Source organism: Trichomonas vaginalis, chromosome I (assembly GCF_026262505.1).
Source record: "Trichomonas vaginalis G3 chromosome I, whole genome shotgun sequence".
NCBI classification, from domain to species: Eukaryota; Parabasalia; order Trichomonadida; family Trichomonadidae; genus Trichomonas; species Trichomonas vaginalis.
In genome coordinates, this window is record NC_067203.1 from 1955982 (window position 1) to 1977025 (window position 21044).

The 21044-nt window shown below is 32.0% G+C and overlaps 10 protein-coding genes across 10 annotated transcripts, besides 3 other annotated features; 2 read left to right on the plus strand and 8 right to left on the minus strand.

Moving 5' to 3' along the window:
- Window positions 1-172: 172 nt before the first annotated feature.
- TVAGG3_0911860 (DDE endonuclease superfamily) lies at window positions 173-737 on the minus strand (the record flags this gene model as incomplete). The annotated part of the gene is made up of 1 exon (XM_001286997.1): window positions 173-737. A coding segment is annotated over one exon (565 nt), but the record flags the coding sequence as incomplete, so codon positions are not given.
- Window positions 738-792: 55 nt separating this feature from the next.
- TVAGG3_0911870 (ZGC:162945 family) lies at window positions 793-1395 on the minus strand (the record flags this gene model as incomplete). Its single annotated transcript, XM_001293772.2, has 1 exon — window positions 793-1395. The coding sequence occupies one exon, from the start codon at window positions 1393-1395 to the stop codon at window positions 793-795; it is 603 nt and encodes a 200-aa protein (XP_001293773.2).
- Window positions 1396-3172: 1777 nt separating this feature from the next.
- Window positions 3173-4681, minus strand: TVAGG3_0911880 (protein kinase C-activating G-protein coupled receptor signaling pathway; the record flags this gene model as incomplete). The annotated part of the gene is made up of 1 exon (XM_001293866.2): window positions 3679-4680. The coding sequence occupies one exon, from the start codon at window positions 4678-4680 to the stop codon at window positions 3679-3681; it is 1002 nt and encodes a 333-aa protein (XP_001293867.2).
- A 1051-nt stretch (window positions 4682-5732) lies between these two features.
- On the plus strand, window positions 5733-5968 carry TVAGG3_0911890 (N-acetylmuramoyl-l-alanine amidase family; the record flags this gene model as incomplete). The annotated part of the gene is made up of 1 exon (XM_001293865.2): window positions 5733-5968. A coding segment is annotated over one exon (236 nt), but the record flags the coding sequence as incomplete, so codon positions are not given.
- A 1364-nt stretch (window positions 5969-7332) lies between these two features.
- Window positions 7333-8702: a mobile genetic element.
- A 1077-nt stretch (window positions 8703-9779) lies between these two features.
- Window positions 9780-12167: a mobile genetic element.
- Window positions 12168-13086: 919 nt separating this feature from the next.
- On the minus strand, window positions 13087-13725 carry TVAGG3_0911920 (uncharacterized protein; the record flags this gene model as incomplete). Its single annotated transcript, XM_051251829.1, has 1 exon — window positions 13087-13725. A coding segment is annotated over one exon (639 nt), but the record flags the coding sequence as incomplete, so codon positions are not given.
- Window positions 13726-13786: 61 nt separating this feature from the next.
- On the minus strand, window positions 13787-15462 carry TVAGG3_0911930 (RNA binding; the record flags this gene model as incomplete). Its single annotated transcript, XM_001297746.1, has 1 exon — window positions 14341-15435. The coding sequence occupies one exon, from the start codon at window positions 15433-15435 to the stop codon at window positions 14341-14343; it is 1095 nt and encodes a 364-aa protein (XP_001297747.1).
- Window positions 15463-15938: 476 nt separating this feature from the next.
- On the minus strand, window positions 15939-16496 carry TVAGG3_0911940 (uncharacterized protein; the record flags this gene model as incomplete). The annotated part of the gene is made up of 1 exon (XM_001297748.1): window positions 15939-16496. The coding sequence occupies one exon, from the start codon at window positions 16494-16496 to the stop codon at window positions 15939-15941; it is 558 nt and encodes a 185-aa protein (XP_001297749.1).
- A 205-nt stretch (window positions 16497-16701) lies between these two features.
- TVAGG3_0911950 (STKc ROCK NDR like domain-containing protein) lies at window positions 16702-18097 on the minus strand (the record flags this gene model as incomplete). Its single annotated transcript, XM_001297749.1, has 1 exon — window positions 16745-18091. The coding sequence occupies one exon, from the start codon at window positions 18089-18091 to the stop codon at window positions 16745-16747; it is 1347 nt and encodes a 448-aa protein (XP_001297750.1).
- A 565-nt stretch (window positions 18098-18662) lies between these two features.
- TVAGG3_0911960 (histidine acid phosphatase) lies at window positions 18663-19934 on the minus strand (the record flags this gene model as incomplete). The annotated part of the gene is made up of 1 exon (XM_001297750.2): window positions 18731-19906. One exon carries the CDS (start codon window positions 19904-19906, stop codon window positions 18731-18733), a length of 1176 nt encoding a protein of 391 aa, XP_001297751.1.
- Window positions 19935-20036: 102 nt separating this feature from the next.
- Window positions 20037-21044: part of a mobile genetic element that runs on past the window's edge.
- TVAGG3_0911980 (protein of unknown function, DUF4106 family) lies at window positions 20815-21029 on the plus strand (the record flags this gene model as incomplete). The annotated part of the gene is made up of 1 exon (XM_051251830.1): window positions 20815-21029. A coding segment is annotated over one exon (215 nt), but the record flags the coding sequence as incomplete, so codon positions are not given.

The window sequence follows — 21044 nt, forward strand, 5'->3', positions numbered from 1 at the left end:
GGAACGAAGACTAATCCTTTGGACTTCAATGAATTCAAATTTGTAAAGATACTTGACATCTCTGTTACGATGGGAGAGGACTGATTGGCAACCTTCAAAACTTCTGTTCTCACTTCGGATATGTAGAACAGAACCTGTAAACATACGTTCAAATGACACGTATTTCCCATATTATGAAGACCAACAATACCACCTTTAATTGGGTAAAGGTAGTTCGCCTCTTGTGATGACTGTATGATATCGACAGCTTGATGAGCGACAGCAATGATGTTCCGCTTTGATGGTTTCATGGAGGGTGCAACAACAGCAGCGACGGTATCGCTTGAAGGAAGAACCTTTGTTGGTGTAAAATCTTCGAAAAGGAGTAACTCTTCATTATCATTCAGGGGTGATCCATCAATGTTATAATTTGTCAAACCGACTAAACCTGATATGATCAGAGGAAGTGATGTGCGCTCACCTCGAAAACCATTTTTCATGCAGGACCAGCATGACTTGAAACGTGCAAAGAAACGCTCGACAATCTGCCTGTCTTGGGCAATGGCGTTGTTGCGTTCAACGTCTGCTTCTTCGTGGCTTCTCTTCATCACCACGGCAGTAAGGTGATATTTCTGGATTCCAATATAGCCCCGGTCGGCAAGTCCAGGATATTGGTAATCATCAAATCCTCGCTTTACTGTCAAAAAATCCGAGACTTTTGACAAATCGAAAATCTTCTTGTCATGGACTGCAGCCATAAACTCAACGTTTTGATGTATGGCTTTTCCATCTGGTGACACGAGGACTTGGAGCTTAATACCGTTGCAGTGGTTTTTTTTCATCCCAACTATAAAGCCTCTCTTCCTTTACCGAAGGAATGTTGAAAGGAATTGTAGTGCTGTCTACAGCTGCAACAGCATCAGGGAAGTTTGTAAATTTGTTCTTCATTGAAGTTAACGGTGGACAGTGATTGGGAAGAAAATAGCTCGCAAAGATTGGAAATGCAACATTGGTAGTTCTTGTAACTAATTTGGAATAGCATGACTGGGAAATATGTAGCAACGGACATAATGCTGAATAGGGCAAGTATGTGCAGTAATATGTGAGCGTGAGGAAGAGAGACTCGATTGTTGAAAATTTGACCTTCCTTCCTCTTCTGGCCCTTCCACAGTTGGATTCAATAATGTCAGCGAGGTATTCCAACTGTTCATATGTGGGGAGCTTTGGATGCATCCTGATGAATATTGAAATCGAGAACCTGGGCATTGGATTGGTCAATGTCATCTCTTTTGCCTCTTCTTCATTTAATGGCTCTTCATCTGTGTCGGAATTCTCAGGTGTAACAGTAACAACAATGTTCGCCCTTCTGGATTCTTTTATCTTGGTGATGATATCTTCATCGCATGGTTCATCCATGTTGATAAATGAAGTGATTAAAAGATATAAAATTCTTATCAAATTTGAAATAGAGTTCAAAATTAATAAATAATGAAACCCAATCAATTTAATCATATCTAGATATCCTAATATATATCATTTTAAACTTGAAATTAAGAAACTGTGAAGAATTAAAAAACGTTTAAAATCTTTCATACAATTTAATCATATCTATATATTCTAGTATATATCATTTTAAACTCGAAATTAAGAAACTGTGAAGAATTAAAAAAAACGTTTAAAATCTTTTAATAGAAATAGTTTATTTAAAAAATAAAAGTTTAACGAGAGAGGGTCAAAGTTGCTATTTGTCACTTTTCCACAAGAATATAATGGGGAAAAAGTTATCATATAGTTGATCTCATTCACTGAGGTGAGAGATGCATGTAGTGTAATGTGATAAACAGTGGGATTGCTGCTCTAAGTCCTAGGTTCGAGACACATTGGCTTCATTTTTCTCTTTTTTATTGACGTAAACTATTCAATTTTTGTGTTATCCATTCAAATTTCAGAATTTTTTTTGCAGATTTCACGCTACATTCGAAGTTACCTTTTGTAACAACCACCACCGCCTACGAAAGACGAAAGTGTGTCACGATTTCACCCGGAAATCCGACGGTTGTTTAAGAGTAAGCACTTTTGGCACCTACTCAAAGTTTAACTGGTGCATAAGTAAAAATTAGATTCTCGAACTTATTATTATTTTTGATTGAAATATTAAAATAGTATTCCAATCAAAAATAATAATAAGTTCGAGAATCGTAATTTTAGAACTTTTTTACATTCTTCACGCCTGTAAAATATTCCATAATTACAGATTTTATTAATTACTACTTTTTTAGATACATTCTAAAGCTGGCGAAGCAACGCTAAAGTAATGATTAACAGTGAATCACTGCGACGACCCAACATAATATATTGAGATTAATTTTCTAGGTACGGTTGAAATGGCGGAGACCTTCTGGCTGTGCCTCAGAGCCCCTAAAATATTTCAAAAGAAATATTTCTACCATTTCGTCGAAAGATTAATCTCTGACTATGTCCGAGATAGCATCACTCAGGCGAAAGTATTACGCCGAGAATACCGATAGAAGTTTCTATCTAGTATAAGCGCCAGTATTTAGAAGAAAACATCTAAAAAATGAACTATTTGTTTCATTCAATTATCAATTTTTTTTGTGAAAAAAAAAATTTTGAAATTATACTTATAATATTGTTAGCATATATAAAATAAACATTTTGGGAAAAATTATAAAATTTTCCAAAATTTACCATCGAAAATTTTCCCAAAAATTTTCAAAATTTTCCCAAATATCCATCAACATTTTTCCCAAAAAATTTCACAGGAAAGTTTGCTAAAGCGGAACCCAACTAATATGTTCAATTCATGAAAATTTTATTTTAATTTACTAGGTTTATATAAACTTTTGAACCTTTTATGATGTCTATAACAACTCAAATCAATTGCAATTCATTAATTTATTTGTTTGAGACAAATCATTAATTTATTGATTTTTTTTGAAACAAAAAAAGGACATAGGAACTATTCAATTTGTTTGTAATCCTTTTTTATCCACACTTGCTGAAAAAATAAAAAAAATTAATTGTTATATAAAATATCTTTGTATTTTGATTACATATTCTATATGTGGTATTCCGCAAATCATATTTCATATTCCATATGTGGTATTACATATTCCAATAAAAGGCACTTAATGTGCATTTTCTAATTCAATTAGATTTGCACATTAAGTGCCTTATTATTATAATAACTTTAATATGGAATAAGTCGAGTTTATTCCAATATACGAGCTTATGCTCATATGTCGGGTTAAAATCTGGCGTTTGGCAATGTCGCAAAACGTCGATATGCTAATTCCTAAAAAATTTTTTTTATGAAAAAATTCTTTATTCGCAAAAGGTATAGTATTTGCTCATGTACGAACATATGCGAGAAATTCCCAATATTAAATTTAAAATTCATTATAAATTTCATTATTGGGGACAGTCATGTGACATGAAATAGGGAAAAAAGTGATGGTAAAATTTATTGAAGGACAGTCATGTGATATGAAATGAAAACGATTAAAACTGTTTTACTCTAAATTACAAGAAATAACCATTCTTACTGTTCATCCTGAGACCCAATAGAATATCTTGGCATCTAAGAGTCTCACAATTTAGCAATATAAAAAAAATTGATTTGAAATAAGAATGATAGTGTAAATTCTAAAGTTTAAATAACAGAGAAAATGTGATATTCTATTTCTTTGATAAGAATGGATATGAACCTGTGCTGATAACTTCAAAAACGCCAGGTCCGTTTAAGATATCAGCTTCGCCATCAATTTGGAAGACGCATGGCTCATCCGTTGTAATGTTGACGCTTGTTGCTTGGCAAAGTGGAGTTTGAGTTGGAATTCCAAGCTGCATGAGGCCGAGCTTGAAGCTGCCGCCTTCAATAGAGCATTCAAGCTTCTTATCAGAGTGACTTCTTGGAATCTTTAACCTCCAAAGGTCTTTTCCACCGTAAATTGAAGAAATATTTTGCATGACAAATGTTTTTTGGCCACACTTGAAGTCCAATGTCTTTGTAGCTTCTACTCCTTGCTCGTCAGTGTCGGTAACTTTGATTTCGGTGAATTTTCTGAGATCTGGATTTCCACAGAGAGCTGCAACGCCCATAGGAACGTATAAAGCTAAGGCCATGCAATGGCAGCAGAAGCAGCACCTGCAGCAGTGTCTGCATGTCTCAAATCTGTGGGCCATGTCTGCATCGACACCAATTGAAAAGTAGTTAAGCATTTGCTTCTCGGAAACTTCACTAATATCGGTACGTGTCATCTTGATCTTCCAGATATCACCTTTTTCGATGTGGTCGCTTGTACGGACATTTTCAATGAATTTTGCTGCTTTTTTGAGGCCGCGTTCGGACATACCACCACCCCAACCTAATGATCTTGACATATCATTGCCTGTGCCGAATGGGCAGACAGCAATTGGCGGTTTCCAATCATCAGAATCTAATGGAGTGATTTTAGACATTAAAGAGACAACCCAGTTAACGGTGCCATCACCTCCGGCTGCGACAATTCTTAGTTCGTGATTTTGAAGCAAATCCTTGTAAGTTTCAGCGAAAGTATGTTGTTCATCTGGCAATCTAACAAAATGAACGCCTTCAATATCCTTTATCTTATCCATAAAGCGGCCAGCAAGGTTTGCACCACTTGCCGGGTTAATGAAAACCAAAACAGGACGACTCATGATATTTTTTTATAAAAAAATTACGATCAGTTTTTCATTTTCAACGGCCAGAATCATTTCAATTCTCTCAAAAACTTATTTATCGATGATATGCTAATTGCATCTTATAAACGAATATAAATAAGTTAAATAAAATTTTTTATTGAACACTTTAATTAGTAGTATATGTTGACGGGTTGTGTGACTTTTTTTGTAAACGTAAGAATTCATACAATATTGAGCGATTTTGTATCATTTTTTTTAACATATGAAGTAAAAAATGTATGATTCTTACGGTTTTTATTCTTACGTTTTTGAATAAATCAAGATTTAAAAATTTTCAAAATTGTAAGACATTTACACTCAGCCCATACATAACGAAATAAACTTTAAAAATTAACATTAATTTTAAAATAATTTATTTTTTATCTTTTATAAAAGAAGCTATATATAGATGATGTCAGATATTCCGCGATTAATTAAACATTGTTTAAATCCTGAATGGAATCAATGGAGTCATAATCAAAGACCTCATAAACGAGTAAAAGAAATTAGAAATAATTATTTTCATGAATGAAAGATTCACTACCATAATGAAATAAAAAGAATTTGATGAGTTCAACATTGAACTTTAAGAAACTAATGATTGTTTGAATTTATGAAATCAATTATTTGATTCATTCTTTCTTCAATCTCTTCTATTCTTTTTGTTAAATCATCAATTTTCATTAATGAGGTGATTCTTGATTGAGGAATAGATTTCAAACTAATCACCCCTTTTATTTTTGAAATTTTGAATCCATCAACTTTAAACATTTTATTCAATTTACACGTTGTCAATTCTTCAAATAATTTTTTATTATTAGCATAATAGTCATTAAATTCTTCAACAGATGAAAAATTTTTTATTTCAGTAATTGGTTTAACAACGTTTATTTTTTGTTGAACATTTTCACTTTCATTTATTTCTTCCTCCTCTGTTTCATTTATTTTTAAAATCGGTTTCATTTATCATTAAATAAAATTAGAATATAAGTGATGAAATATATTTTTTAATTAATATTAAATCAGAAATGGCTGCAGGATTCTTTAAAAAATTATGGGATGGAATTAAGAAAGCTGCGGGTTGGGTTCATAAAAATATTATTAAACCCGTTGCAAACTTTTTAGCACCAGTAGCGAAAACGGCAGGAACTATCATAGGTGGAGTATTAGGTACTAAAGCAGGTAATCCGGCGATTGGAGCACAAGCAGGTAACGCAATTGGTGGAATAGCTGAAGGAATACTTAATAAAATAGAGGTAGATAGTGGAAAAATAAATATTATTTTTATCTTAGTATCGGTTGAAGTCTTTGATAAACTTTTTCTCCTTTATTTAATATTTCTCTTATTGGGGCGGCTTTTGTTATTGAATTCAGCAACGTCACTAATTGCTTCTTTATTCTTAAATATCCAATTTGCTCCTTTCTTCATTGTTTCCCAAACTTTATGCGCTCCTCTTTTACTTTATCCCATAATTTTTTAAAGAATCCTGCAGCCATAGTTGATTATTTCATTAAAATTAAAATTCATTTTCATCTTTAATTTTGATTTTTTATTTAATAATAAATGACGACTAACTATTTGGTGCCAAACACTAAACCGATTAATGGAAATGTTTCATTCATTCGAAAAGATAAATGAAATATTTCGCAAAGAATGACGGTAGAAGATATTATAGAGAACTTTGAAAGTTCATGCTATGACTCTGATGCTCCATATTTTGATGATAAACAAACTCATTTAAGAATTACAAATCCGGCTCATGATGTGAACCAATTAGGTGACACATATATTAAACGCAAAGTTAAAGCAACTCTTGTTTCAAATAAAGCTTTCACATGTGATGCCGCTTTTAAATGCATGCGTTTATTCGTTGGTTACAAATCATCAAATCAAAGCTTTAAACAATTAGAAGTAGAAACCGAAAGAGGTGATGCTGGTTATCTTCAGATGGATTGTGCCCGTGAAATCTTTCGATTTGCAACATATAAACCAAAATCAGAAAGGAAAGTTAAAAAGTTTGTTCATTCGTTATATAATAATGTTCAAAAATATGATAACTCAGTATGTGGTAAATATATTGACCCTTCAGAAGTTTTCAGAACGCAAATGAAGAGAAGTTGATATCACTTTTGATATGATTATTCCGGAAAATGATTTGTTAGCATTTCAGGCGTTCGATGATTATCCTAAATCATTTGGTGAAATCATTCTTAAATATTATGTTTTCAGGGATACTTATTATTTTTCAGGTTGACCCGTTAAGAGTTGCTGATTTACAAAATTACGTTTATGAAAAGATAACTGATGAAAATTATGAAAAGTTATGAATCATGTTTATAAATATGATCGCAAATTCCAACAAATCGGACTTCCTACCAAATTAATTACAAGCTTAGCCGCTACATCTGCTGACGCAACAGTTGATAACGTTATTATTTTCATGCACAAAGATGGAAGTTTTAGAGGATAAATGCATTACACCAGGATACGGTTTAATTGAAGAATCAGTTAAAGCAATACCACGTTTATTCAGTAAGGAAGATCCATTCATGATTCCAGCTCAACATATTGACGTTCGTTCACTAAATGGAGGTTGCATCACTCCTGAAGGTATTAGCTCAGATTTCTCATACGCTCTTCATAATGTTACAGATGTTGTGTTAACATTTCCGAAGAATGCAATGCAAAGAACGGTTTTAGAAAATCCAATGCTTCGAGGTCTTCAGGTCACTATAGATTCCAGAAACTTCCCCGATCAAGCGATGACCACAGTGGGTGACATATTCTTTACACGTATGCTTCAAGCTTCTGATTTAGATGGAGTGAATGAATGCACAGAAGAATATGAGGACTCATTAACTAGACCACTGAATGATGATAATGGCACGCCATTAGCTAGAACATGGAAAGACCAAACTTCATTCTTATGCACTATTCCAGTTCAACGTGATGGAGCGGGTATATTCTTTGATGGATTAGAAACTTTCAATTCACAAGTTACAGTACAAGTGAAAGCTTATCCAATCATTCAAGGTGAAAATGACACTTACTGTTCAAAGGTGACAAATCCTCCTCAGGTTTGGTTTACTAGGACTACGTATTGGACATGGACACCGGATGAAGGTTTGAAATATCATCCAACAGGTTACACCACCACAGTATAGAAGTTCATATGATGAAATATTGATGAATAGAAATGTTTAAAATTATAAATTTATTTTTGATTAAATGGATTTAAATTCATACACTCCTTATGAAGAATTAGCAGGAGTATATAATATATACGTAGATGATATGATTAATGAAGCATTGAGGATAATAGAAATGCTCTATCTAAGGAAAAATTAATGAAAATTCCATATTCTGAATGTTACTTAAATTCAATCACTGCAGCAATTGGTAAACAAAATAAAGGTAAAACTTAACGATATTAAAACAAATTATCATTATTGCTAACACTTCCCCTCATTCACATGTGTTAATTTATATCAACCGTTCAGGTTCACCTTCAGATGATACATTTGAATCTTTAAAGCATTTAATCAAAATTCCAATTATTTATTTATCACAAGAAGAAGCAGAAGATTATTTAAAAAACTTTTTAATGTATAAAGAATTATATAATACAATCAAGAAGCAAGGATTAGAGGATAAAATTATTGATAAACAACGAGATGAATTATTTGAAACACTTTCTATTTCAAATTTTGATAAAGAATTTTTGCATTCACTCATTTTTCTAGATGATGCAGTGAAATCAAAACTAATAACAAATGAGAAATCATATTTTAATCAGTTATTAACTCAATGTCGACACATTCAGTGTTCATTCTTTATGGCTGTTCAATACTTCAAAGCATTAAGCACAAACATTAAATCAAACCTGTCCACCCTTTTCATTTTCAGTGGTTTTAGTCGTCAACAGTTGAACGTTATGCTTTATCAAGTGAATTTACCAATGAGCATTAATGAACTTTACACACAATATCAGCAATTAGGTGAACATGGAAAAATAATAGTTGATTTAAATAAAGGAAGTGTTAAATTTGATTAACTTTTTATAATTAATTTTTATTTTTTATTTATAATTAAACATGACAGAAATAATCTTCTACAGGTTCCATTAAAACAAGGGACAAACAAAAAGGGTGCATATAATAGAACTATGAAAGTTCCAGACGGAATGAAAGAATTAGTCCACATTGTTGCCGGTCTTCAAAAGGATGTTAAACAAATGAGAAACGTTTTAACATTACCAGAAGCTCAAGCATATGCCAAAAGTCATGGACCAAATTGGGAAGCACACGAAGCAGACATTACGGGTCCAAATGGAAAACCTGATGGTATAAATGAAGTTTTCATTACTGATGGTAAAGGTAATATTAAAGTCATAAATGGTTACAAATTAACGATAACTGATTATCCTAAACGTAAAGCATATAATGAACGTTATCCTATGCAATTTGATGAAAATGGAAAAGCTGTTAAACAATATATTGGAGAAGGTGAAAATGGTCCAATTAATTCATACCGTTATAATCCATATTCTTATTTCAATGAAGAATTAAATGCTATTGAAGAGGGACCGGATGGATTACCACGATATGTTAATCAGTTTGATGGTCAATATGCAAATATTAGACCTGAAATTTCAGCTAAGAAATTCTTTAAAGTTGCTTTATTCGATCCAGTGTTCAATGAACAGAAAGAAGCAATGAAAGCAGAATTTAAACCAATTCAAGTGGCAAGAATTTCTTCATCTTCACTTTCAGAAGCGTTCAAGGAATTGATAAAGAAACCACTTTATTCTCAACAAGGTTATAACTTTGATTTAATTAAAGAAAGTGATAGACGTAAATTAGAAAAATCAGATGGTTTTAAGAATGCATGTAATGAAATGATTAAAGATATTGTAAATGATAAAATAAGACTGGAAGAAACTCAAAGCAATATCAATAACATAATTGGTGTAGTTACAAAGAAAGTATAAGCAAACAAGGATGAACCTTGGGATATTACCGTAACAACTAAATAAAACTTTAAATATATTTTTCTTTTTTTTATTCGAATATAAATGAGAAGACGTTTCACTAGTCAAAAGAACACTAACGCAAAAGCAGAGATTACGGTTGGTTATAACGTAAATGATGATAAATCACGAATTATTCAAAATGTTAAAGTTAATGTTAGCCCCGAATTAACTCGTGACTTACCGAAAAAGGAGGAGGAGCAAAATAAAGAAGATGGAGACCCAATCATTTTATCTGAACCCGGTAAAGAACCTGTTGAAATTCCCACTTATCCAACATACCCCCCACCTCTTTCATCAAACATCGAGAACCCAGGAATCTACGATTCCAGTCGCAATGCGCCATATAAAATAGACATTAATTCTGAATTAATGAAAATTTACCGTGATATAATAATTAATAATTATGATTCAATAATAAATTTAATTGATCAATCCGGTTTAATTATTTTACCTTATGAATCATTAATTCACATTATCGCCATTCTTTGTGATGTTCAAGATTCAGACGTTAAGATTCAATTTTTCATAGATGATGAGGTTTCATGCTGCGGAACAGTTGCAAAAATAAATCCTATAAAGGATATTAGCACAATTAAGATATCAAAGAATGGAACAACAACTGAACTTCATTTAACATATAATGATATTTATAATAAAATAGTTGATGAATATAAAATATCACTTGAAAAATTCTTTGTTAAGACTATTTAATATTCAAGCATTAACATTATCGAATAATAATCCTTTGAATCATAATCGATAATAATTGACCTTTCACCAGTTTCTATCGTTTGTTTTATTTCTTTTTGTTCCCCACTATCCGGATCGGTCATTGTAATTGTTTTTGTTATAGTATCAGCTTTATCTTTAACTTCAATCTTTTTTCTTAAATTTCTTAAATTGATTCTTAAACGTTGAACATCTTCATCTTTATTTGATTTTACGACATTGCAATAACAACACATTAACTGACAATTTTCTTTGGTATGTGGTTTTTCATTATCTATTCTATCCAATGTTGGTTTATTAGCATATGTAAACGCTTTACCACACATTTTGCATTTAGATGAAAGGATTAAATCGTGATAGTATTGAAAATCATCCATTGAAACATTGTTTTTAGTATCTCTTTTCGCCTTTTCATCTTGTTTCTTATATGATTCAATTTTATATTTCCAATACTTTTTCGTTAATTCAAAACTTGATTCCACATTTTCTTCTTCTGGATATGTTTCGTTAGGATTGAAGTTCTTATATGCTAACGCGTAACGAATCATTGATGCATTCGATGATAAAGAAAGATTATGAAGCATATCAATTTTATAAACAAATGTTTCTTCAATAATTTTATCAATTGGGTCAATCATAATTTCAACATCTTTATTGCAATAATGAATAAAATATTCTAATCTATTCTTAAAGTTTTTAGCATCATTGAGATATATTTGATAATCTGAATCGGATATTGTTTCTTGTGTTAATGCTGAATAAAATGAATCTTTCGTGAATGGTTCCTTTTTATATAATTCATCTTCGTAATTCTCCCATGTGATGAATTGATAAGGGAAAAAGGATTTAACACGTGATTTATTGTTTCCGAAATCTTGAGTGAATTGGTCTAATGTTCCACCCGCTATATAATTTCTGATGTCAATAAATCTTAATTCATATGGAATGTTTGTTTTCTTTACAATGATTTGCTTAAATTGTGAAGAAGAACCCAGCATTGATTTTATTTTCCATTTTGCAGTATTTAAATCACGAAGAATTAAATTTAAATCAAACTTTCCCGAATTAAAACCAATGATATTCACTTTATTAAATTCTTCATCTAAAAGCTCTTTCATTGCTTCCTTTTGTTTCTCATTTAATGTATTCATTAATTCTTCATATTGTTCAATATTTGATTTAGCAACTAATGAACAGGTTGAAAATAAAAATTCAATCCAATCAGAGATGAACGAATCACTTGATGTTAAGCAAAAATTCCTCGTAAATGTTTTATCACGGTCTACGACCTCGCCGCTTTGCGGCTTTATTTTGACAGTTGATGATACCATAAATGGTTTTAAGTAAGCGTTCAAAGTTGCACATTCAGAAAGTTGAAGTTCTTCTTTAGTCTCTAATGTTTCGAAGTCAAAAGTAATATAATATCTTGTTGGTTTATAATATTCCTGCAAATTATGTGCTAATAGCCATTGATATATCTTCTGTTTCGTAATATGTGGTGCATATGGTTGCTGGGTATTTTGCAATTGAACGTCTTGAATTAATCTTCCATTATTTTCTTTACATTTCTCACAATGTTTTAAAAATCTTCTTTGGTTTTTCCTTTCTGGATCATCACGGATAGAATAAACTTCTTCTTTGCAAAAGGGGCAAACTTTATATCCTGTGAGTGCTTCAACGTCTGTAATTCTGTCAGCGTGAAGTTTTCCACATGGACTCTGTGTTAATAAAATATTTACTGTTTCAAATTCTGGATCTATCATTATTGATTCCACTAATGGAAAGTCTACCTTGTTAATGTCTACGTCTTCTGGTTGAGGGTCACAATAATAAAAATCAATATTAACGTTTAACATTCTTGCTAACCTCTCACTTTCTGATGAAATGTCAAACCCTTCATATGCATCTATTGCTTCATTTAAATAGCTTCTACGAGTTTTAGGATTAACACCATCAGGAATGTTATAGAAGTGTTTAAATAACCTTCTACCTTCTGCTCTAATTTGATTATCATTCATTTTAGCTGTTCCGTTTTTGTTCATTTATGTAAGAATAAAAAATTAAAAAATAAATAAAAATAAACTTTATTTTTTTTAAAGTCTGAGACTCAGAGAGTCCAGGGTTAAAACCCATAAAATGAATTAAGAACACATAAATTTTTATCATCTGCGACGTGACGAATACATTTTAATTTACTCAAGAATGCGTACCCTGATACATTAAATCTAATTCCTGTCTTATTTAATTTCACAACTTTGAAAAGGAATGTATGAATAGCTATAAAATGATGAGATGATGTTTTATGGGTTGCTTCCATTTTTTCTGAAATAAATGAATAAATATAATGTTTATAAGTTTTCATATCTTTTATGTTCTTAATAACGAATGGTATAGACCTTTCCACTTCGTCTTCCTTCGGTGCTGTTCTTTCATATGAAACATTATTGGTATCTTCAATAATGAAACCACAATCACACAAAATTTTATATGTACCAATTGTTTCTTTTGATATTTTATCTAACAAATCAAAAACTTTATCAACACCTGTACATTTATTTAAATAATAATTTGTGTAAATATCATGGTCTTCTTTCTTAATCGTATTTGTTGCATATGTTACATTTTTCAGTGCTTTTTTGAATTTTTCAGAATCAAGAGGAGGTGAAAGTAATATACATGGATAATCTCCATCGTCAATAAACTGAAGCTTATGTTTATGAATAAATTTTGTGCCTTCTTCTGAAAGTGTTTCGTCAATATCACCATCTAATAAATTTTTAGTAGATTCCAAAAAGTAATTTTTATATCTTTCCTCATGTGATTTTTGAACTTCTGATTCTGAAGCTGGGATATTCATTAAACCCTCTACTTCATTCTCAGCATTTCTCAATTCACTAATTCTTTCATCTATTTCATTTCTTAATTGTTCCAATTTCTCAATCTCATCGTTATAATATTCATCTTGTTTAATTTTTTCTTCAAAATATTCAGGAGGTGTTTCAAGGCTCTCTGAGCCCAGGTCCTCTGGACCATAAAGAGGAATATTCTCCTGTTTTTCAACTTTTTTGGGATATAAATATCTCATTATAGCCTTTTTAGTAATTGGTCCGTTATATTTAAATTCATTCAACAATCTGGAAAACTCTTTCACATTCTGCATATATGTTGGATAAGAACCGTCTCCAAAATTTTCTAAAATATTTTCTAATTCTGAATTAGTGAACTTTAAAGATTTCAATGAATTAGTTGTTATACTCATTTATTATAAAATAAAAAATAAAAAAAAATAAATTTAACTTAGTTTTAATTTTACGTAAGAAGTCAATTTTATTTTTAAAGTTTATTTCGTTATGTATGGGCTGAGTGTAAATGTCTTACAATTTTGAAAATTTTTAAATCTTAATTTATTCAAAAACGTAAGAATAAAAACCGTAAGAATCATACATTTTTTACTTCATATGTTAAAAAAAATGATACAAAATCGCTCAATATTGTATGAATTCTTACGTTTACAAAAAAAGTCACACAACCCGTCAACATATACTACTTTAATTTTATCGTCTAAGACAAGTCGATTTTATTAATAACATAACATATAATCGGTTAAAATTGCAAATTCGATTTTCTTCTTTCAGATTTCGGATTAAATTCATCAAATCATCTCGAAAAAAAGATACATTTAATAGCAAAAGTACAGGAGATGCTTCTTTACATACTTTTAAGAATATTTGCACTCGCATTTCATCATTTTAAGATAACATTACACTTAAATGAATGTTGAAAAGATTAAAAACATTAAAATTAGAAATCTATGCTTTTATAACAAATAACTTTATCATTATATTCTATAATACAAACAAAATTATAAAATAATTTAATAATACCAGAATTTTGCTTCTTCAGGAACATTTTGACTGTATAAACGCGATTCATATTGAAGAGATAAGTCTAAGCTTGATGAAGCAGCCATTCTATTTGCGATAATCGGGTTAGATTTTTCAAGTGGTTTTTGTCTATTTTGTTCTGAGAAAATCCTCATAATATTGACAACTTTATTGGTATTTTCTTCATTGAAGAAAGCAGCTTGCTTCTTTTTACTGATTTTTGGTGGATTTAAAATAGGAACTACAATTGTTTGTTTTGTATCAGGTGCATCATCAATTGCTTTACCCCATTCGATAACAGCTTTTGTTGTGCCACCAAATTGGGATCCAGAAAGCGCGTTTTTGGCACTTTCTGCTGATGTATGAGTTTCCATGACAACTGTTGCCCAAGATTGATTGTTTGGATCGATTTTAACACTTAGAACATTGCCGTATTGATGGAAGTTCTGTAAAAGTGTCTCTTCTTTGACAACGTCCGGATCAATATTTGTAATAAAAAGAGTAGTATTTTTGACATCTAGGGAGTTGTTTTCGTTTGTACTAACTCTGTTCTGTGTTCCTTCCTTTACTTTTAGCGGATGGCCCTTAAAATTAACATTATTCAAAGTTTGGATGGCGTCAATCACTTCTTGATGCTTATTAAACTTAATAAAACCGTATCCTTTCGAATTTCCTTTTTCGTCGCGAATAAGTCTCGCATTTATTGCGTTTGGAAAATATCTTTTGAAAAACTCTAATAACTCGCTTTCTTTAACACTAGATGGCAATCCACCAACGTAACATGAAAAGCCTTCTGCTTTTGCAATCGTATCTGCGTCGGATTCAAAAGTTGTATTTCCCCAACCAAGTTTGAACTTGTTTCCGTTGCTATTCGGGACCTCTGTACCATTGAGAAGACGGATTACTTCAGCTGCATTATTTTTCGAAGCGAAAACAAGAAAACCGTAATTTAAATGAGTTCCTGTGCTTTTATCCTTTGCAAACCAGCAAGATTTAGGTTGCTTTCCTGTCATTTGCTTGACATCACTCATAAGTGATTCCTCATCTTTCCAAATTACAGTGTTACCGACCCAAAGTTGAGTCATCACACTATTTTTCTGACATTTGCCAATTTCATAGTTTACATGTGTCTATAATGACAAAAATTTTAAATTGAGAAGAATTTATGTCCAAAATTTTTGTTACAAAAAATATCATTTATGAATCCTGCAAATCGAGCTTACGCTAAAAGCTTGATTATGAAGGGTTTAGAATCATCTGATTATCGCTCTAGTAGCTCTTCAGATGATAATGATGTTGTAATTCTCCCAAGAAAACCTTCAATTCAATTTGAAGACTACCAGGATGATGATGTCACATTTGTTGGTATCCAAAAGCAATCTGCTGTTCAAAGACTGCTCGAAAATTGGGACAAACTATATAAATCCAATTAGAAAATATTATTTGAAACTAATTACATCACAGTTCAGTAAATCAGTTTCTCAATATATAAGTAGATGACAATGTATTCCAAATTTACTATGATTATTTTGTTTATTAATAAAAAAAATTATATACGTAATTTTTATGTTTAGTTTATGAAAATGTATCATATTCTCTTGAAAACAAATGGAGAGTCATCGTTCTGATACGTTCTCATTGGCTTTGGAGTAGCTGAATATGTAGATGTAAATTCGGGTCTTTGAGTTACGTATTGATGAGTTTTTGACTGGCTTTCTCTCTTCATAGATGCAAGCTGTCTCTGTATCTTAATGAGTCTGTTTTCTAGCTCCTCTTGAAGTATTTGGTTTCGCTGAGTTTGTGCGTCAATGTCGTAAAGTTTGTCTTCTAAAGAGCATTCTTGGGCGGCCAAAATATGGTTGACGTGGTCATTGATCCTTGATACTAGTTCTTTGATCTCTGCTTTGTCATCAAAAGTTATTTCTGGCTGTATTTTTGGCGTAACAATTGTTTTTGGTAAAATTGGTGGAGGAATGTTGTTTTGAATGAATATAGTCCTCTCTCTTAATGCCCCTAAGATCCTTCTACGTTCCAATGGATGTTGGCTTGAAGAATCATATATGAGCTGTGACGATGAACTAGATCTCGGACAATCAATCATTAAGTCATTCAAGTTGATGCGGGTAACCGTTTTAATCGTTGTCATCATTTGAGCTAATAGTTTATATGATAAGTATATTCATAGATAAAAATATTTTATCAAGCAAAACTTTGTATTGCTTATCGACTTATAAAATTTTCAAATTATTTTATTTGTTTATGGTCGAATTAACCGTAATTCAAATGAGCATTGGTATAGCAAAACAATTATATGCAGTTGAGAGATAAAAAACAAAAATTTATTATAATATAAATGCATGAGCAAAACAGAAAAACAACAGGAACAAATCTATACTAGTCAACGGAGGCAATCCTTCGGTTAATGCGACTAAACTTTGGTTTAATTGTAAATCCGAGAAATGCAAATTGAGAAATATTTGCAAGTGGAATTGAAGCAGCCAAAGGTTGTTCGCTTGGTTCTATCTCATCGAAATGAGATGTATCTGTTGGTGATTTAATGACTGGAACCATTGGCGGAGAATTAGAAAATGGATTGTCGAAATCGAATCCTTGGAAGAAAGGATGGACAATAATCTGTTCAAAACCATATCTGTCCTCTGGATCGCACAACAGATGTTGTAATAAGTCAACAGCCAATGGAGAAACTGGATGACCTTCAATCTGTGGATATACTAAACATCTCTTCCATGCTATGATACGAAGAGCTGTTTCTCTTGATGTTTGACCCATAAATGGGACAAATCCGTATAACATTTCGTAAAGAATGACACCTAACGACCAAAAATCAGATAAAGTAGTTGGTGGCTTGCCAATTAAGATTTCTGGCGCTGTATAAGAGCATGTTCCTATTTCTGTTCCTCTATCATGGAATGGTCTGTCTAAAGGACGTCCAGAAATGAGCTCAATGATTTCATCATTGAGTTTCTGGAAACGTGTATCGTTCTCTTGGTAATTCTTTGAAAGACCAAAATCAGTAAGCTTAATATGACCTGATTCTGTAATCAAAACGTTATCTGGCTTGAGGTCTCTGTGTAAAAAGTGTAATTCATGAACAGAATGCACAGCTAATGTCATCTCAGCGATGAAAAATTTTGCTGTGTCGTTATCGAAAACACCTTTTTTAATAAGAGCATTCATTAAGTCTCCGCCACACACGTATTCGAGGACAAGGTATAATCTTTCCTCATCCTGGAAGGAGCAATTCAAATAAGTAAACCACGGATTGTCGGAGTGTGCGAGAATATCTCTTTCTGTTCGAACATTTTGAATCTGTTCGCTCATAATAATATCAGCCTTACGTAAAACCTTTAATGCGTAAAAATTCCGATCTTCATTATCTTTAACAAGCCAAACTTCGCCAAACCCTCCCCTACCAATCAACTTAATACGCTCAAATCTTGACGTTTTAATCTTACTACGCGATTTCCTTGCAAAATCTGATTCTTCTTGTGCATATTGCGAGAGAATTTTTTCTTTTTCTTCTTGATTTAGATTTGGAGAATTCATAACTGCGTTGTATTTATCTCGACGAACTGAAGTTTCTTGAAACATCTGAGTGAATTTGTCTTCTATAAAAGCTTTCGCTGACTCTGACATAATTTTAGTTTCCTTTGATGGCTCTGATACTGGTAACGAGGCTATTTTTTCATTTGCCCTAGCAGAGCGTCTAATAAAAGTCATTTTTTCAGAGCAAAATATTCACAATGTAAAATTCACAAAAAGTTTTTTACTGAAATTTTTAAAGAGAGGAAATTGAATACAATTTTGGCACAATTTCTTCTGCCCAAATAATATACCTTAAAAGGAGTATAAATTGACCGTTTTGTTTATAAAAATCATTGGTGGAATTTAGTTTATATTATTTGGCTATTGTACAAAATAGGTTTCGATTACGAAAAGCTGATGACGCAAAGTGATATGATGAGAATTCAATTTGATCAATAGTATCATTCAAAAAGTGATTGTAGTACATTCAAATTTTTGTAATTGCTGAATTATAATGCATATAGTAGTATAATAATTTTGATCAAAAAAGAAAATTCACCCGATGTAGTCAATTATATTTCATAATGGTTTAAACTGTAGGGTCCATTTAGTTCGTAGATGATAGATATGAATTTCAATTTCCAAACATTTTATTTCAATTGAAACCATTTCAATTTCGAAATTTACATTGAAAAAGGAAAATTTAGGAAATATAAGTCATGAACAAGAATCGACAACTATAATTATTCCAAAATCAGATATTTTCGCTTCCAAATTTTAATGATTTAAAATGTCTTTCAACAAAATTTTTAAAATTTATAAATAGAAATAAGTTTAAGGCATCTCCGGGCAATAAAGAAGGTATTGGCCAATCTTTTGTCTAAAGTCATGAAGCTTGAACAGTTCTTGGTCGCCCATTAAATCAATCTTCAGTGGTTGGCCATTGAAAACGAATCTTACGTATAATTCAGACTCTGCTTCATCGTTGTAGACTTCCATAACGATGTGGGAAGCAAGAGGAGGAATGAAATCGTTCTTAAATCCGAGGAAGGAAAGGAAAGCAGCGACGGTCGAGTCATGGGCTGAAAGGAGAACGAATCTTTGTGTGGACTCTCCATTGATATATGAATCAAGGTACTTCAAAACTTCTCTCATTCCATATGAGAAGGCAACACCTCTTGTCTTGTTGTAAAGTCCGTAGAGCATTGTTCCCTGATATCTTCTGCATGTTGTGATCATGTCAGATGTGATTTCATCAGGCATATACTGCTCATTGCAGAACATTGTCGTAACCCAATCGCAAATCTTATCGAGCTTGGAGTAGGAAACATCTGTAACGTTGAGGTAATTAATTACAGGTTGAACTGAGTTAAGTGTTTCCTGATAATAATCTGTAAATTCCTTTGATCCGAAATAATCGTTTGCCATTGTATTGAAGTCCTTGCAAAAGTCTTTCTTTGGACGGAGAGAATCTGATGATGGGGATCCTGTTGTGATTTCTAAAACTTCATTTGGATCTGCTGGTTCATATAAGCCAGACATGAATGAAATTGCACTTCTAAATGTGCGATCGTAAGCCGTGCATCTAGCGAAAACGACTGTTGGGTCTAAATATTCGGGAATAAAGTGTAATTTTTCGTAATACAATTCACGTAATTTTTGACCTAAAAGCTTGTGTTGGATCATACCGTCGATGATTAAATCGCCAAGTTTGCAATTTGGTGGGTATTCTGCAAATCTATTATCGAGAATTGTTTTAACTCTTCTTGGTTTAACGACTGGATTTGATTCCATGTGAGCTGCTTGAGCATCTTCAGAATCACAGCGCCATATACCTCTCTGCTGTCTCTCCAAGAATGGATCTAATGGAGATCTTGCACCATGACGAGTGAGAACAGATACATATTTCAATGTGTAGTTCTTTCCTGGTACATCTAAAATGCTATACTCACGTGGAGCAACGCATTCATCAATAGTTGATGCTACAAAAGAAGAAAAAGCAAATAACATATTACAAATACAAAAAAGTGACAATTAAAAATCTGAAAATCTCAATTTATAATATTACATAGACAAAAAGAGTGTTTGTTGTTTTATATAAATTCAAGTTTTTATTTCATGCTAGCATACAAAAAAAAAAAAAAAAAAAAAAAAAAAAAAAAAAAAAAAAGGGAGTGGGGCTTCCAGGCACTTCGTGCCTTCTAGCCCTGAAGATGTTTAGGAGAAATGAAGTTTTGAGGACATACATGACTGTGAGTTTTATTTACGACAAGATAGAATATGAGAGAGGTCCTATAAACCGGACAAGTAAGGGTCATATAAACATCTGTCATTTTACTCAGAATTTTATACAGAATTCAATAAAAATATATTTTAGGGTAGAAGGGTATATCTACCCCGTTTTCTACCCTCATTTCTACCCTCTTGAATTTTCATGAAATTTACACCAAAAATATATTTTAGGGTAGAAGGGTATATCTACCCCGTTTTCTACCCTCATTTCTACCCTCTTGAATTTTCATGAAATTTACACCAAAAATATACTACTAGGGTCATTTACGAAGAAATCTCAACAAAGTCTTTACGAAGAAGTCTCAACAAAGTCTTTACGATGAAGTCTTGACAAAGTCTTTACGAAGAAGTCTCAACAAAGTCTTTACGAAGAAGTCTCAACAAAGTCTTTACGAAGAAGTCTTAACAAAGTCTTTACGAAGAAGTCTTGACAAAGTCTTTACGAAGAAATTCATGAAAATTCAAGAGGGTAGAAATGAGGGTAGAAAACGGGGTAGATATACCCTTCTACCCTAAAATATATTTTTGGGTCATTTACACTCATTTACGAAGAAATCTCAACAAAGTCTTTACGAAGAAGTGTCATACAAACATCTGTCAAAAGCCGCTTTTTAACTTCACTTAAAATGCCACGTAAGCTACGTAAGAATATACGTAAGAGGAAGAGAGCATTGAAACATCCAATAGTAAGACTAACACCACAACAACAGTTGCAACAACAAATGCTGAATGACCCCACTATGTTGCAACAAATGTCAAGCAATCCTATGCTTTTAAACCGAGTTGTTGGTGCACAGAGTGGAGGTTTAAGAGCGGCACTTTTAGCGAAAATGGCAGGCTATGGTGGAGCTGCAGA